Source organism: Oryzias latipes, chromosome 17 (genome assembly GCF_053564925.1).
Source record: "Oryzias latipes strain Hd-rR chromosome 17, Olatipes_Hd-rR_3.1".
NCBI lineage: Eukaryota > Metazoa > Chordata > Actinopteri > Beloniformes > Adrianichthyidae > Oryzias > Oryzias latipes.
In genome coordinates this window covers 13,868,046-13,883,458 of record NC_136253.1, presented here as the reverse complement: position 1 = coordinate 13,883,458, position 15,413 = coordinate 13,868,046, and the positions used below count along the sequence as shown (strand labels likewise).

Here is a 15,413-nt window from a genome sequence, read left to right as displayed (position 1 = left end):
CTGGGCTCTGTGTTGTAATGTCCTGATGACGCCTAGTTTGTGCTGTAAAGGGTGGTTTGAGTCAAATAACAGGTACTGATCTGTGTGAGTAGGCTTTCTGTACACTTCAACCTGGAGCTGTCTGTCCTCTCCAATGATCACAGCACAGTCTAGAAAGGCTAGGGTGTTGTCCTTTGTGTCTTCCCTGGTGAACTTGATGTTCTTGTCTACTGCGTTGATATGATCTGTGAAAGTCTCCACTTCCTGGCTTTTGATCTTGACCCAAGTGTCGTCCACATATCTGAACCAGTGGCTTGGAGTTGTACCTGAGAAGGAGTCCAGGGCTCTTCTCTCAACTTCTTCCATGTACAAATTGGCCACAATGGGTGAGATTGGAGAGCCCATAGCACAGCCGTGTCTCTGCCTGTAGAAGTTTCCCCTGAATTGGAAATAAGTGGAGTTGAGGCACACTTCCAGCAGTTCGCAGATGTGGTCTGGTGTCAGATTTGTTCTGTCTTGTAGCTGAGAATCCTGTAGTAATCTCTTCCTCACTGAAATCACTGCCTCCGTGGTGGGAATGCAGGTGAAGAGGGAAGTTTCAGTCATTTTTTTATTTGAATAGAGGGGACAGCGCATATTAATAAACATTTCTGTCAATATGCCAGAGTTAGCCAAAGGGCTATTTTTCATCTGCAGTCCCTGGGAAGATGTTAAAAATCACCCTAAAAGATCAAAGTAAAATTACATATTTACATAACATTACATATATATATTAAACAATGCATTCAATAAAATAAGCAGTTAACCTAAAATCAAATTAATGATAAAACAATCCAAAAACAGAAAAATGTAAGAACATACGTGCACATAAAAGACATGACAGTAATGAGGATCAGTGAGAGGAAATGTACTCAGTGTTGACAGCTCTGATTGTCAATGAGCCATTTATTTAATTGTGTCTTGAATAAATGATATGTGTTTTGATTTCTGATACTAACAGGTGTGAAGTTCCACTCAGTAGCAGCTCTAACAGAAAAAGCGGTCTGACCAAAAGCGCTTTTTCTGAAGGGACTGATACAGTCTCCTCTGACTGCACTCCGAGTTCTGCTGTGATCTGCTGTCCGGATGTTAACAAACTGGTGAAGAGGAGGGGATGATAAGCCATGAAGGATTTTGTACATGAGACAGAGATTTGAAAATTTGACCATGTTGTCCCAACTCAGTAAACCATGTTTTTGTAATATTGGACAATGGTGAAATATGTTGGGTTTTTTATCCAAGGTTTTAACAGTTTGTTTGTATAATGTTTGGACAGGTTTTAAAGATGTATTGCAAGCCTGTGACCAGACAGGCAAACAGTAAGTGATATGAGAGAGGATCATAGAGTGCATGTACATTTTTGCTGACTGTGTGGACATCTGGTGGCGAATGTGTCTAAAATTACTGAGGTTGAATTTGATTCTGTTGCAGACTCTTTTGATGTGTGATTTGAAAGACAGCTTTGAATCCAAAATGACACCCAGATATTTATATTCTGATACAATCTGTAGCCTTTCTCCTGAAACAAAAACATCTGGTTCAGCAGTGAGATTATTATTGGACTTGGTGAAAAACATTGCAACAGTTTTAGATGTGTTTAGCTGCAAACAAGAATATTTCAACCAAGCTGTGATGTTAACCATGGCATTGGTGAGCTTCTCAGACACCTGAGAGGAATTACTGCCATGAGCATATATTACAGTGCCATCAGCATACATCTACATCAGTTACGTCGTAAGACACCATCGTCTCGTCAGAATCCAGCTGAAGATGTTTGACTTTGTTTGCAAAATCTTGTGAATTCCTAACATGATGCTCTGTGTTGCCAACTAGAGGGGCCAAAATAGTAGCCAGGTGTTTAGCCATGTTGTCAGTTATTGAGTCAATGCTGCTGACAATGGGTCTCAGTGGTATTCCTTCCTTGTGGATTTTTGGGAGGCCATAAATGCATGGAGTGGTATTACCCGGGTACAGTCTGTAATAAAGAGGCTTGTCGATGACTTGATCTCTCTCCAGTCTTTGTAGGCAGTCTATAACCTTTTTCTTGTAGCCGCTGGTTGGGTCTCTTCTAAGTGCTTCATATGTGGTCGTGTCGCTGAGTAGGTTGGACTATGCGGACTATGAAGCCAAAGTTACCAACCTACTCAGCGACATTGGTTGCACAAAGACCAAACCAGGATGAGCGGACATGGATTCATCAAGCCAGGTGAAACCAATCCTGGATAGGTGCGCGCTCACGGCTCACTCAAATAGACCCCGCCACAGATCACAGATTAACTGATTTACCATGGCAACTAGAGCCGCGTACTTTTCCCAGTCGGAAGCACAAATCCCGATGGAGGAATAAGAGGGGGTAAGAGATATAATTAAGAAGAAAGGCAACACCGCCACAGTGATAAAGCAAAGAGAAAAGGCGTGGCAAAGTATTGCAGACCGCCTGAATGCATAAGTAGTGCACAATTACACACTCACCGCTGAAACATCACAATTACAAATCAAATATTTAATTCACATCTCCAAAAACGCAGTTGTAGTGTAATTATGAAACGGTTAAATTTTATATTGAAATGCACTGCATATATGAGTGAAATTGTGTAAGGTAACTCCATCACACTGTATAAAGCTATGATATATTATTATTAAAGCCTTACATTATTATTTTACGTTACTACGCTCAGTACGGTTTAATCTTAGCCGTTGGACTCTGCTTATTATGTTGTCCACTGGTTCCTTTTGTGTTTCCCCAACTTTTATTAATGTAAAGCAGCTTTGACAGAATGAAACAATTGTGAAAAGTGCGATATAAATAAAACTTTCTTATATTTTAAGATGAACCATAATAATAATCACTTTAATTTATATAGCGCCTTTCAAAAGGACCCAAGGTCCGTTGCTCACTGCACTGCAAAAATGTCTTTCTTATTTAGTATTTTTGTCTTGTTTTCAGTCAAAAAAAATATCTAAAAAAAATCTTAAATATTTCATAGAGCAAAATAACCTAGGAAAATAAGCAAAAAACTCTAACAGTGAAACAAGAGAACTTTGCGAAAAGTAAGTGTCTATGGAAAAAGTAAACTTATTTCAAGAGAATTTTCCTTATTATATTGACAGATATTTAAATTCTTTTGCTTGTTTTAAGCACACATTTACTTGAAGTTTATATTTTTTGGTCTAAACCTATACTTATTTTGCTAGGTCATTTAGAAAAACAAGAAAATACATCCTTAGTGTTTTTGTTTTTATATTTCTACTGAATACAATACAAAAATACCAAGTCATTTTTGTCAGTGTGACTCCATTAAGTGTTCTTGTGATAAAGAGTGTGTGTGTGTGTGTGTGTGTGTGTGTGTGATGAAGATTAAACATGAACGGGCCAAAACGGACATGGCAGCAGGTCAAAATCAAATACTAGAACATCCTGCAGAATGGTATGGTCCCTGACTAATATTTAACGAATTACAAGCATATTTTGTACCCAGAAGGTGCCTGCTCACACATTGTCTGTACTGTTTTAGCAGTGAAAATACCCACAGACAAGGCACGGGTGGTGGGTCACCAAAGGCTGACCTTACCCCAGCAGAGGACATGGCCTTGGAGCTAAATCAAGGCAGGCCCGTCTTCGAGGGGATCCCTGGGGGGAAAGAGACGAGCATAGGTTCCTCCCAAGATGCCACCCGCTTCATTCAAGGTATGTCCTTCCATCTCTACATGGAATACAACCACATTCATATTGAATCAAATTGGACTGTCTGACTTTGGTTTACCTATTGCCTTGCAGTGTCTGGCAGCACTGTGTTCCTGTTAGAGCCACCAGCACAAGCACCAGACTATGCTGATCCAGTGAGTACTCCATCAAAAGCATACTGTAGGCCTGGCATGTCTTGTCTACTAGCTTCATGTGATAGGGTGAAAGCCCCAGTGCAGCAGCAACAGCACATGATGGAGACGATGATGAGGAGGAGACCATCTCTGGATTCCAGAAGCCATGAGGTATCATGTTAAGACTGTGAAAGTACTATTCACTCTACAATGGTGAGGAATCCTCATCCAAATCAAAAAATCTAATTTCTTTAACAGGACCCAGATGCTATACAGTGGGAAAACCAGCCTGGCAACATAGTGCGTATTAATAAAAGGACACCACATCCTGCCAAATTCCAGCTGCGCTAATTGTATTGTGTTCACAGAGCTCACAAGCTATCAGAAAGTTGTATGGCAATCACAGGACGGGGGCATCTTTCTAAGGTATTTCTTATTTTCACAGCAATCAATACAACCAAGTCATCGTTATAAGGCACCGGCCTCTTCTGCCCGCCCCCCCAGCACCAGGTGTGGCCACTAGCCTGTATGAAAGCCCAAAATTGTGTGTTCCTTTCTGCTCTGACAATGGCATGCCCATTCTTGCGAGATGTGGTGGATGAAGAAGCACTTGTGCTGAGGAGAGCCTTCAGGCGAGAAAGGGTCTTCAGGGACCGGTTGGACCCACTGGCCTTCCCTGATGACCATCTATATGAAAGATACAGGTTTTCTGCAGATGGCATCAGGTATCTATGCAAACTACTGGGTCCCAGGATTAAGCACCGCACTGCACGGAGCCATGCACTGAGTGTGGAGCAAATGGTTTGTGTGGCCTTGCACTTTTTTGCTAGTGGAGCCTTCCTGTACTCAGTGGGGGATGCAGAACAGCTGAACAAGGCCACAATTTGCCGCACAATAAGGAGTGTGTGTCTGGCTATCAAAGCATTAGCAGATGTCTTCATCTCCTTCCCTGGCCACAGAAGACTCTGTGACATGAAAGAGGAGTTCAATTGGATTGCAGGTTAGAGGATCTACAAATTACAGGACAACTGTTAACACATAGTAGGATACTCATTACTTTGTGTGACAGGTTTCCCCAATGTCATTGGTGCAGTGGACTGCACACATATAAGGATAAATGCCCCTCAGATGCACATGAGGCCGATTTTGTGAATAGGAAATCCTTTCGCAGCATTAATGTTCAGGTGAACATAACTTTTTGATATTGTCCATTGACGAACACTCTGCATTGCCAATGATGTGCATTGATTGGTGTAATATTCCTCATCTTATGATTTCAGATGGTCTGCAACGCTGACTGTATGATCAGCAATGTTGTGGCAAAATGGCCTGGCACACTCCATGACTCCAGAATCTTTCGGGCCTCTGAAATCTATCAGTGCCTATCACAAGGTAAGCCACACAACCTCAACATCAGGCCTACAACCATGCCCATGCCAGGACCAGGGCCAGAGTTGAAATGACCTTTGGCCTCCTGAAGGCACGCTTTCACTGCCTTGACAAATTAAGGGTCAACCCTGTTAGGGCATGTGATATTACTGCGGCTTGTGTTGTCCTCCACAATGTGGCCTGCCTGAGGAAGGAGAGGGCCCCCAGAGTGCCACCAGCCATGGACTGGGACAATCCGGCATTCTTCCCTGATGACGACAGTGGTCGGCTGCTGAGGGACCAATATGTGTTGAATTATTTTAGTTAGTATGTGTGCTTTCAATTTAGGTAAAAAATGTCCTGCTGTGGCAGAGGAAATGAGGTTTTTTGGTCTGTTTTTTGTACGAATTTGGCCTCTTATGATGTTTGTGCGGTATACTGTGTGTAATACAAGGCTGCAGGGAGGCTACTGCATCCATTCATTTGTCTGTTCAGTTTATGTGCATGTCTCTGTCCTGCATTTCTTTTAGTGTGCAGACATGCAGGGTGTGTTATATACAGACCTTTGAATGTGTACGTATCATTTTGTATAATATGCTTTGATTCTGTGCTTTCCATCTTGTAGAGTCACTGTGACTTCAGTTTAGAAAGGAGCTGATGGTTTACCTGCTTTGTTTTGTCCTTATTCAATAAAGGAACATAATGTTACACATTGTGTTTTTATATTCATATGGAATGTGTACTTGTTTATATGACAAGAGTACTAGGGCCCCACTGAGGAAAAAGGATAAAGTCATAAATTTATGAGGCTGGTTCTTTCTGCAGAAAAGCAACATATTCATTTTACAGTTTTGATAGTTATGACAATGTGATACTTCATATTCTGGCACATCAGCATGTCTTCGTTTATGAAACCATACTGAAGTACAATTTCACGAAATGCCCCACATCTGTCATTTTAACAACTGTCCTCCTTTAAAACAACTGGTTACAATATTATGTCTTTTGCCTTTTTTTCCCCTCTGTGGCCCAATATTCTATCATTTTATATATAGCCGTATAGTCTATGGGAAACTGTAAATTATCTAATGATAGCAACATCATCTAAAACTCATTATTTATCCAAAATGATTGAAATTAATGATCACAAAAGTTTAAATAATGACAGTGGGTCTAGTTATATGTGATAACAATGTATAGTGAGCAGTGAAATAACTATTGGTTTCCATTTGTGGCGACTGCTGACTGACATTAGGGATGAGATTAAATAGATCCTGGAATTTAGCCTGGTCTGGAGCAGGCTAGCTCCACAGAATAAATCTCCATGGTAATTTATACCATAACATATCCTCCTGCCCCCTATCCAGCTTTAGTGCAACCGGATTGGGGATCAATTGAGCCAAGAGCACCAAGATATCCTGGCTTAATCCCTTATCCTACTTTTGTGCAACAGGCCCCATGACAAAACTCCCCAGTGTTTCTTCTGGTAAAAACAATGCTGGTGGTCTGTTAAGGTCAGTGTATTGTATAGATGAAATGTTTGATCTTATAGCATTGATTTTACCCATGAAGTGGTCTGCGAAGTCCTCACATGCAGCATTAGATGATGGCATGGAGGACTTGTTGAAGTCTTTATTTATTAAAATATCAATGGTTTTAAAAATTTGGGGTTGTTTTTATTTCTGAAATGATTTTAGAAAAATAAGAGGTTTTGGCCAGTTTAACCGAGTTATTATAGATTTTGAGTTGTTCTTTTAAAATGTCTTTATGAATTATCAATTTCATCTTCCTGTATCTCCTCTCTGCTCTCCTGCAGTTCTGCTTCAGACCCTTAATGCCTCCGCTCCAGCGGGCTCAGGTGGAGAAATGGGAGCTCCATAGCGATGTTTCTGGGCAGACAGTATCCCAGCGTGAAGACCTGGTTTTGATGTGGAAAGTGGATCCCCTGAAGCCGGTGAAACGCAGGATGCGGCGCGCGAGCCCCGGGAAAGCTCGCATGAGCGTCGGGCCACCGGCTCTTTCAGCAGACGACGACGGCGTTTCCCTCTCGTGGCGGGCGCCAGCGGAACAGCGGAGGATCCGGGCGGCTGGGCCAGTGCCGCGGCTCCAGGAAGAAGCGCGAGCCGGTCAGGTTCCAGCAAAGCGGGCCCCGAAGCAGCAGACGCCGTTGGACCCGTAGAGGTGGACATGGGAGTCGTCGCCTGGCTGAGACCAGCAGCAGAGCCGGATGCCACGGTAGGAGTTCCGCCCGAGGTCGGTTCTGGTGAGCCCGCTCGGGTTGCTGACGCCGCGGTGAGGTCTTCAGCTAGCGGGGCAAAGCGGTTGGTCAGCGCTAGGTTCCCGGAGCTGGCAGTGTCGGGTTCGGGTCCACAGATCCTCCGGCCGCGACGTGTCACCTCAGCCCACGACTGCTTGGGCGTAGAGCAGACGGCTGGAGCCCTGGGCCCGGCCTCGGCCTGGTCTTCATGGAGGTCCTGTCGACTCCTGGCCTCCACTGCAGAGCTGGTATTGGTGGTGCTCGGAGCCGCGTCCATCCGCTCCCACCCGTTGTTTTGACGGCCACATATTTGAGTGATGTTGCTGTCCGTGGCGGTGGAATGGGCTTCGGCGGGAATTTCTCCAAACCATGGAAGGGTTTGAGACAGGGAGCGGTTGGTGTTGATGGAATGCTGTAGCTGCTGGATGTACTAGACTGGGATGTCGATACTGAGAGAATTTTCTCAGAGTAGATTTTTCTCTGAGCTCCAGTCTAAGCTTTTGAAGGGTTTCCCTAAGATGGCAATGTCCTTGGTTACAGTCGTCGGGAGTGCATGAAACTCCGTCTGGACGAGCGGTAGTCATCTTGGAACTGTGTTTTGTCTAGTTATTTTGTCCTGTTATGTTTAATTCTTTCAGCCCCATTAGTGAGAGGGAGAGAGAGCATAAAGAGTTTATTTAGCACCCCTACTGTTGATTGATGTAATGTTAAAGTCTGAGAAATAGTAATTGATTTCATGCTGTGAATCCATACTGTTTCTTTCTTTTTATTGTCATAAAAATGAGTAGATCTGCAGGCTCAAACATAAACATATGAGAGTTCAAGGAGTACAATAAAAAAAGATGGAAAAAAAATTAATTGAGTTGGAGTAATATGACATTTAGTTAGATAAATATGTAAATTTGAGTTGTATAAACAATTATTGAGTTGGATAGACGCAAGAAATTAGGGTGCATACATTTAACTCAATTACTTTGTCATGGTGGCCTGTCAGACTCCTCCCCCTCCAGCTCTGCTGCTCATTCATCTCAGCTGTGACTACTCAACTCATCAAGCCACCTGCTACAAAAGGAGACCCAGCTTCATCATTCTTCGCTAATTTGTCTTCATAAAGAAGAAAAAAATGAAAGAGTCCAATTTCTGCTGAACAGCTTGAAGATTGAAAAGTTTCTCAGGCTGAAAGTTTACAGTTTTTAGAGAGAAGAAAACTTTCAGAGTTGAACACCTCCTCTTCCATTTCTATGATAAGCAGAGATTTTGTTCATAATGAAGCATTTTATTACCAAAGCATAAACACACTTTTCCTGATTGATCTCAATGTTTTGATACCAAAATGACCAAAAAATCAAAGCTGATCAAAAATAAAATTCATCCATCATCTTTGCTTATTTGATCCTGAGTCCCAGGATTTACTGACAGAGTCATAAATCAATGTATTTGTTGCTGCTGCCTTCATGAAAAAGGCTGTGGGGAGCCAGTTTAGCTCGTGCTGGTTTGCGGCGCCTTCCGTCCGTGAAACCCGGGTTCGACTCCGGGCTGCTCCCTGTTCCCTTCTCTACCTCTGCCGGTTCCAAGCCCGGTTCGAGAAGGTTGCGTCAGGAAGGGCATCCGGCGTAAAACATTGCCAAATTTACCATGCGACTCGTTCGCTGTGGCGACCCCTGATGGGAGAAGCCGAAAGTGGAAGAGAGTCTTCATGAAAAGGCTGGAATTCATAGATGAAGCCACATTGCAGAGGAATCATCAGAGTCTTTGTTGTCTTTGTCCAACATTCCTGTGTCCAGGAAAGAGGTGGACATTTTCCAGTAGATGAACAACACCCACAGACATGTTGCTCCTCCCAAACAGGAAGTCATGTCAATTCAAAACACTCAACGAAAAGCTCAACAGTGAGGGGGGTGACGAAGATGGCGCTTTGAGCATTCGTGTTTGGCTGAGCTCTACAAACCTAACTGTTTTGTATAATAATACACGGTGAGCAAGGACCCTTTCTCGATTTTTTTATTTATTTCCAAGTTTTTTTATACTTTTTGCAAAAGTTTTCTAAGCAATATGAGCAAAGCCGAGAAGAGAAAGACTGAGCTGAGGAAATTGCTAGCTAGTGTTGGCTCTGTTAGCAAACCTGCTAACCTTAGCCATCCTGCAAAGGCTTCTGCGTCGAGTAAGCCTGCTGATGCTAAAGTCAAATTAATTGACTCAATGAACGACTACATGGAAGCAGTTTCTGAACCATTCCTGATTGAAGAAGAAGACTTTCCTGCTCTTCCCTGCACACCCACTGCCTCCCCAGCTGGTAAGCTGAGAAAAGTTTCAGAAACGGAAACTGCGGCTGTTCTTTCTCAACTCTCATCACTCACACAACTAATAAACTCCTGGTCAGACACTCTGGAAAAGTTAATTAGTGGCAACTCCAGAGAAATCTCTGAAATGAAAAAAGCTGTGCAGGAGAACTCCATGCAAATCTCAGCTGTGAAAGACTCCGTTGATGTCGTTTGTACTGAGATTAGTGACATGAAGAACAGAGTGGTCCAGGCTGAGGCACAACTGGAGAAATATAAAACAATCGTGGAAACACAAGAAAAAAAGGATCTCCCAGCTGGAAGGCTACTCCCGCCGCTGGAATCTGAAACTTTGCGGTTTGGCTGAGAAAGAAAATCAGAACGTGCGGCAAGAAGTGATCCAGATCTGCCAGTCTGTTCTACCGGAGGCGAAAGACAAACTCCCCGATGTTGTGGATACGGTTCACAGACTCGGCCCGAAGAGACCGAACAACAACCAACTGAGAGGGATCATCATCTGTCTGCTGAAGACCGCGAACGGAGAAACCGACTGTGGCCAGCCATTGAGAAAGCCAGGAGGGAGAACAAGCTGGCGTTTTTTGTTGGAGGACGTGCCTTTGTGAATGGTAAAGAAATCCTGCCACCTTTACGAAGGCTGCTGATGTGAAAGCTGGATTTGAATATTTTTTGCTTTTTTCCTATTTGTCAAAAATGATACTGTTGCTTAAAATTTGATTTTGTTTGAGCTCATAAGCTTATTTCATTCAAGCTGCTACTTTTTATTTTAATTTTTATTATCTTGCTTTAATTTTGTTTTTGATATAACATTGTAATGTTATTTTAAGTATTAAACTATACTTAAATGTGAATTAAGTAGCAGCATTGTGGGTTTTATTTTTTATTTATTTTCTCTTCAGACATTTACTCTTATGAGGAGTGATATATCCCACTTTGGCGTTGTTTCAGGAGGAAATAATTATTGTTATGGTCTTAGTTCACAGCGTTTTAGTATTGGTTTGCAGGTTCTTATCCTGTTTCTGTTCCTAAGCGACCAAAAATCCTTAACTCAACTTCTTTTTTCTTCTTCTTCGGTCTAAATATCTTTTTTTTTTGTTCTTTTTTCCTATTTCAATTTCATGTCTTTATCCATTATCTCTTTAAATGCGAGAGGTTTAAGAAACAATGTTAAGCGTAAAGCCATTTTTTTTATTTTGTAAGCAGTTTAATTCAGATTTTTGTTTTATCCAAGAGTCCCACTCAACTGAACAAGAATAATCCTTCTGGAGGTCACAGTGGGGAAATGATGTGTGGATGTCACATGGTACAGAGCGAGCTGCTGTTGATACTCATCGCTTAATAAAACTTTATTGGAACAAAGCACTAGCTGAACACTCATTCTGTAATAATTGGGAACTTTTGAAATCTGAACTTGGTAATTTTTTTAGAAAACATAGCTCTGACTTAACAAAAAAAAGAAGAGCTGATGAGACAGAGGTAATACAGAAGATTGCTCTTCTTACATCTAAACCAACAGAGGTCCTAGATGAAACGGATAAAACAGCTTTAATAGAATTACAACACAAGTTAGATGACATTTATAAACGCAAAGCTGAAGGAGTGTTTATCCGATCTAGGAGAAGGTGGATTGAAAAAGGAGAGCAAAACTCTGCCTATTTTTTCAGGCTAGAGAAATACCAGTCTAATAGCAATTCTATTTCACAATTAAATATTAATGGGGTCATTTCTGATGATAAAAGTACCATAGCGAAATATTGTTCTGATTTTTATAGTAAACTTTATTCTTTCAACTATTGTTCAACATCTGCCCTTACCTTTCTTAACACTGTCAATAATATTACTCCAGTGAGTGAAGCGGACAGAGTCTGTTGTGATGATGTCATCTCTTTGAATGAGGTCACAGATGCTATAAAATATCTGAAAATAAATAAATCTCCTGGAACAGACGGCCTTACTGCCGAGTTCTATAAACAGTTTTCTGACAATTTAGCCCCATTTTTATTAAAAGTTTTTGAAGAAAGCATTAACAAGGGTGCACTCCCACCCACGTTATCTCAAGGACTGATTACCTTGATCCCTAAACCGAGAAGGGATCCTCTTTCCTTAGATAACTGGCGACCAATCACCTTAATGAATTGTGATTATAAGATATTGGCTTTGATTCTTGCAAATAGAATAAAGCCTCTCTTAGATACAATTTTTGATGAAAGTCAGTCTGGATTTATGCAGAATCGTCATATTTAAAACAATATTAGATTAATTTTAGACATACTAGATTACTCAGAACTCGTACAGGATGACAGTCTCATTCTTTTTCTAGACTTTTATAAAGCCTTTGATTCTTTAGAACACAATTTTATTATTGCTGCTTTAAATAAATTTAGTTTTGGTCAATTCTTCTGCAATGCTGTTCAAACTTTATATGTACTTCTGCTAAACAGTTGAACTCAAAAATCAACTCAAAAAATTTGTTTCAAGATAATTTAGTTTCTGTTCCATCGGCTACCTCTTATTGGGCTAATTTCACCTCGAACATTGAATGGAAAAAAGTCTGGTCTTTACCACAAAAATACTTCTTAACAAATAAAGTCAAAGAAATCTCTTTTAAACTTCTACACAGATTTTATCCAACAAAGCATTATTTAACTAAATTTAAGGCTGACATAAACACCAACTGTACTTTTTGCCAGAAACAACCTGAAACCTGCTCTCATTTATTCTGGTCTTGTGAATTCACATACAAATTTTGGAAAAACTTTAACAAATTTATCACCGACTCTATTTTTGCTGATTTACAACTTTGTTATAAAAACCTACTATTTGGTTTTCATAGCTTTGATGTCAAAGATCGAGATGCTTTCTTTTGTATAAACATGTTATTATTTAGAGTTCTGTTATGTCAGCAAAAGCAGAACAAACTGTCAACACCGTTTGAAGGTCCATCAGTATGGCTGGAGAAAGACGGGAAAAAGAAGATGAGACATGTATCACACGTGAAGTTATGGATTGAGCCTGAACAGGACACTTCTATGCTTTATGATGGGGCTGAACCTATTACATCAATGCCTGATCCACCGCAGCAGCAGGAAGGTCGACCTCAGAGGGTCAAGAAAGCTCCGACACATCTGAAGGACTTTGTCACATAAACAAACAAAGCCACAAAAGGAGCAGAATAAACCCCGGCGTTGTTTAATGGAAGGGTATTCCAGCCCTCTCCATTTATAAAAAAAAAAAAAAAAAAATTGTTTAAGCAGGTTGTTTTAAGTAGAATGTTCATTGTTCTAAATGGAAGTTAAGTGGTAAAGCATATTTCAAGTTAAGTACTAAAGATTGCATTTCAGATGTAAAACGGAAATTATTTTGTGAAGTCAGTTAAACTTGAGACAAGATATGTTTATTGGGAGTATTTCATTTCATTTTACGACCGATGTTTACAAGTTTAGTATAAGAGGCTAACTGATTTTCTGTTACTGTTTGTAGCACAAGTCATCTGAGTAAAGGATGGGGGATGTAGTGGATGTAGTGGATAGCAACAGACGGGCTATTTGTGATGACGTCATCAAGGAGTTGTAGAAAGTACGAGAGAGAAATAAAAAGCATGGTGACTGCTATCCAGAGTCTAGTGAATCATTCAGAGTGAATTTAAAGGAGAAACACTACACGTGCATTAGCTAGAATTACATATTTCAGAAGATATGTTTTAACAAGAACAAACCGTAGACAAAACAGTTATTTTAAAATATTTGACATTGTGAAACACAAATCACAACCAAACCATGGACCAAAAATAGTTTTTGATTATTAAGCAAACTATATGATACATTTAGTACTTGAACCCGAGCCCAATTCAGGACAAAGTTATAACTGCTACAAAACTTCATATTAAGATAGCTTAAGTTGAACATTTTTAGTTTTTTACAATTAATTTAATTTGTCAATAAGGTCAAATGTTCTCCATAGCCGAAGGATTCATTGGACTGGGAGCTGCTCACGTGTCTTAAATATTGAAACCATGTAGTTAAATTACAATTTAAACTTACCTCAGCTCTTAGCTGGAACTCTTATTTTTCAAACGGACCGGTTCACTAAAAGAATATATGAGAACACGTTAGCATAAGGCAGCTAACGTAGCCCACATTTGCATTTATTAGGTTACTACATGAAATACAAGTTACGTGAAAACATTACGATTACCAAGTCACAGAGCCTGCGGTGAAAAGTAGTAGAAAAAAAAAGCCAATTCCCACTGACTCGTATGTGCCTGTGGCAGCTGCTCTGCCAGAGATAGCGGTTAGCTTGTAGTAACGGTTAGCTAATTTAAAATGTGCGCCAACCAACTCAGAAAACGTAAAACTTAAAACTTTGCCCCAACAGCTTATTTTAACCACATGCAATAATACTGTAATGACATGATACTGCAATACATACATAATTGTTTTATTCAGAACAATATTCGAAGATAGAAAATTGTGGAGGACGTCATGAATACAAAGGATATACTACAAGGAACATCAAAAGAAGCAACAAATATTTAATACAGAGGCGAAATTCATACAATAAAATAAAAAGGAAAATGATACGACTTACCTAGACGCATGTGAGTTATCAACTTGGGCTCGCTGCGGCTCGCTTCAGACCTCCACCATCTTGAAGACTTCTGTGGCTGAGTTCACATTCATGGGCGTACGTTATGACGCCATCACGTCTCTTTACTCATAAGTTTTGACACCAAGGTTTCATTTACTCAAAATGTTTTAGTCCAATAAAGATATAACTGTGGTCAAAGTTTAATCGGCTTATAGGTTTTAAGCTGACTCGACATGGTTGTTATTTTTGAGTTCTGTGCTTATAAAACTTTTGAGCTCATGGGACTGTTCGGGTTCACAGTGCACTGTCCCTCTTTCCCACTCCCCTTATTATTTCTGTGACAAACTGTGTTGCTTTTTTTTTTTTTTTTGGCTAGTGGGCTGGCCACTGGTGGCCGTGGCCACCCCCTGGTGGGGCCACTGTGCTGGTGTGCTGAGAGATGTTTGTCAAGGTTAAAGTGTGCCGTGGCTCAAAAAAGGTTGAAAAACACTGATCTCAATTCCACATGCGCTGAGCTCTAAGGAGGGGAAACAGATAAAGCACAGCTGCAGCGCGATCAGAAAACATTAATTGCAACATTTCTGTCTTTCCACAGTCTTCCCACATCATCTTTGGACCTGCAAAGTCTTTTCTCACGGATAACTAACACAGAGCGTCCTTCGATTAATTCTATACACACATAACACACAAGTTCTCATGCTGATGCTGGTAGGACGCTAAGATAGTTGGTTTTCCCCCAAGAGTTTCACCTCCACCTTCCTGTGAAACAGAACGTGGACACTTCTGCAAACATGATTATATCACCTTTATAGCTAAGTAATGCATAAAAGCAAATATGACATAACTTATATACATTATTCCAACAACTACAGAGGAAGAAAAAAAACATTACCTGATTTTAAAACTGAACCTATCCAGGGTGTAACCTGCCTTCACCCAAAAATGACCTAAATCGACTCCAGCAGCCCTGTGACCCCGTGACCCCGTTAGGGATCAAGTGGGTTTAGGAAATTAATGTAAAGTGGTCAGATATGAGGGAGTCCAGTAAAGTTTGGATCATATTTTCA

At 40.7% G+C, this 15,413-nt stretch overlaps 1 protein-coding gene and 1 long non-coding RNA gene across 2 annotated transcripts in view; both read left to right on the top strand.

Moving 5' to 3' along the window:
• Positions 1–3,519: 3,519 nt before the first annotated feature.
• Positions 3,520–3,983, top strand: LOC144986814 (uncharacterized). The gene is made up of 3 exons (XR_013650662.1): positions 3,520–3,706; positions 3,797–3,858; positions 3,924–3,983. It is a non-coding gene; the product is annotated as an uncharacterized LOC144986814 (long non-coding RNA).
• Positions 3,984–9,514: 5,531 nt separating this feature from the next.
• The window catches only part of LOC101157420 (uncharacterized), a 29,869-nt gene continuing 23,970 nt past the window's right edge, over positions 9,515–15,413 (top strand). The window contains exon 1 of the mRNA XM_078934836.1: positions 9,515–9,755. Coding sequence (XP_078790962.1) covers positions 9,515–9,755 — 241 coding nt within the window. The remainder of the gene's footprint in view (positions 9,756–15,413) is intronic.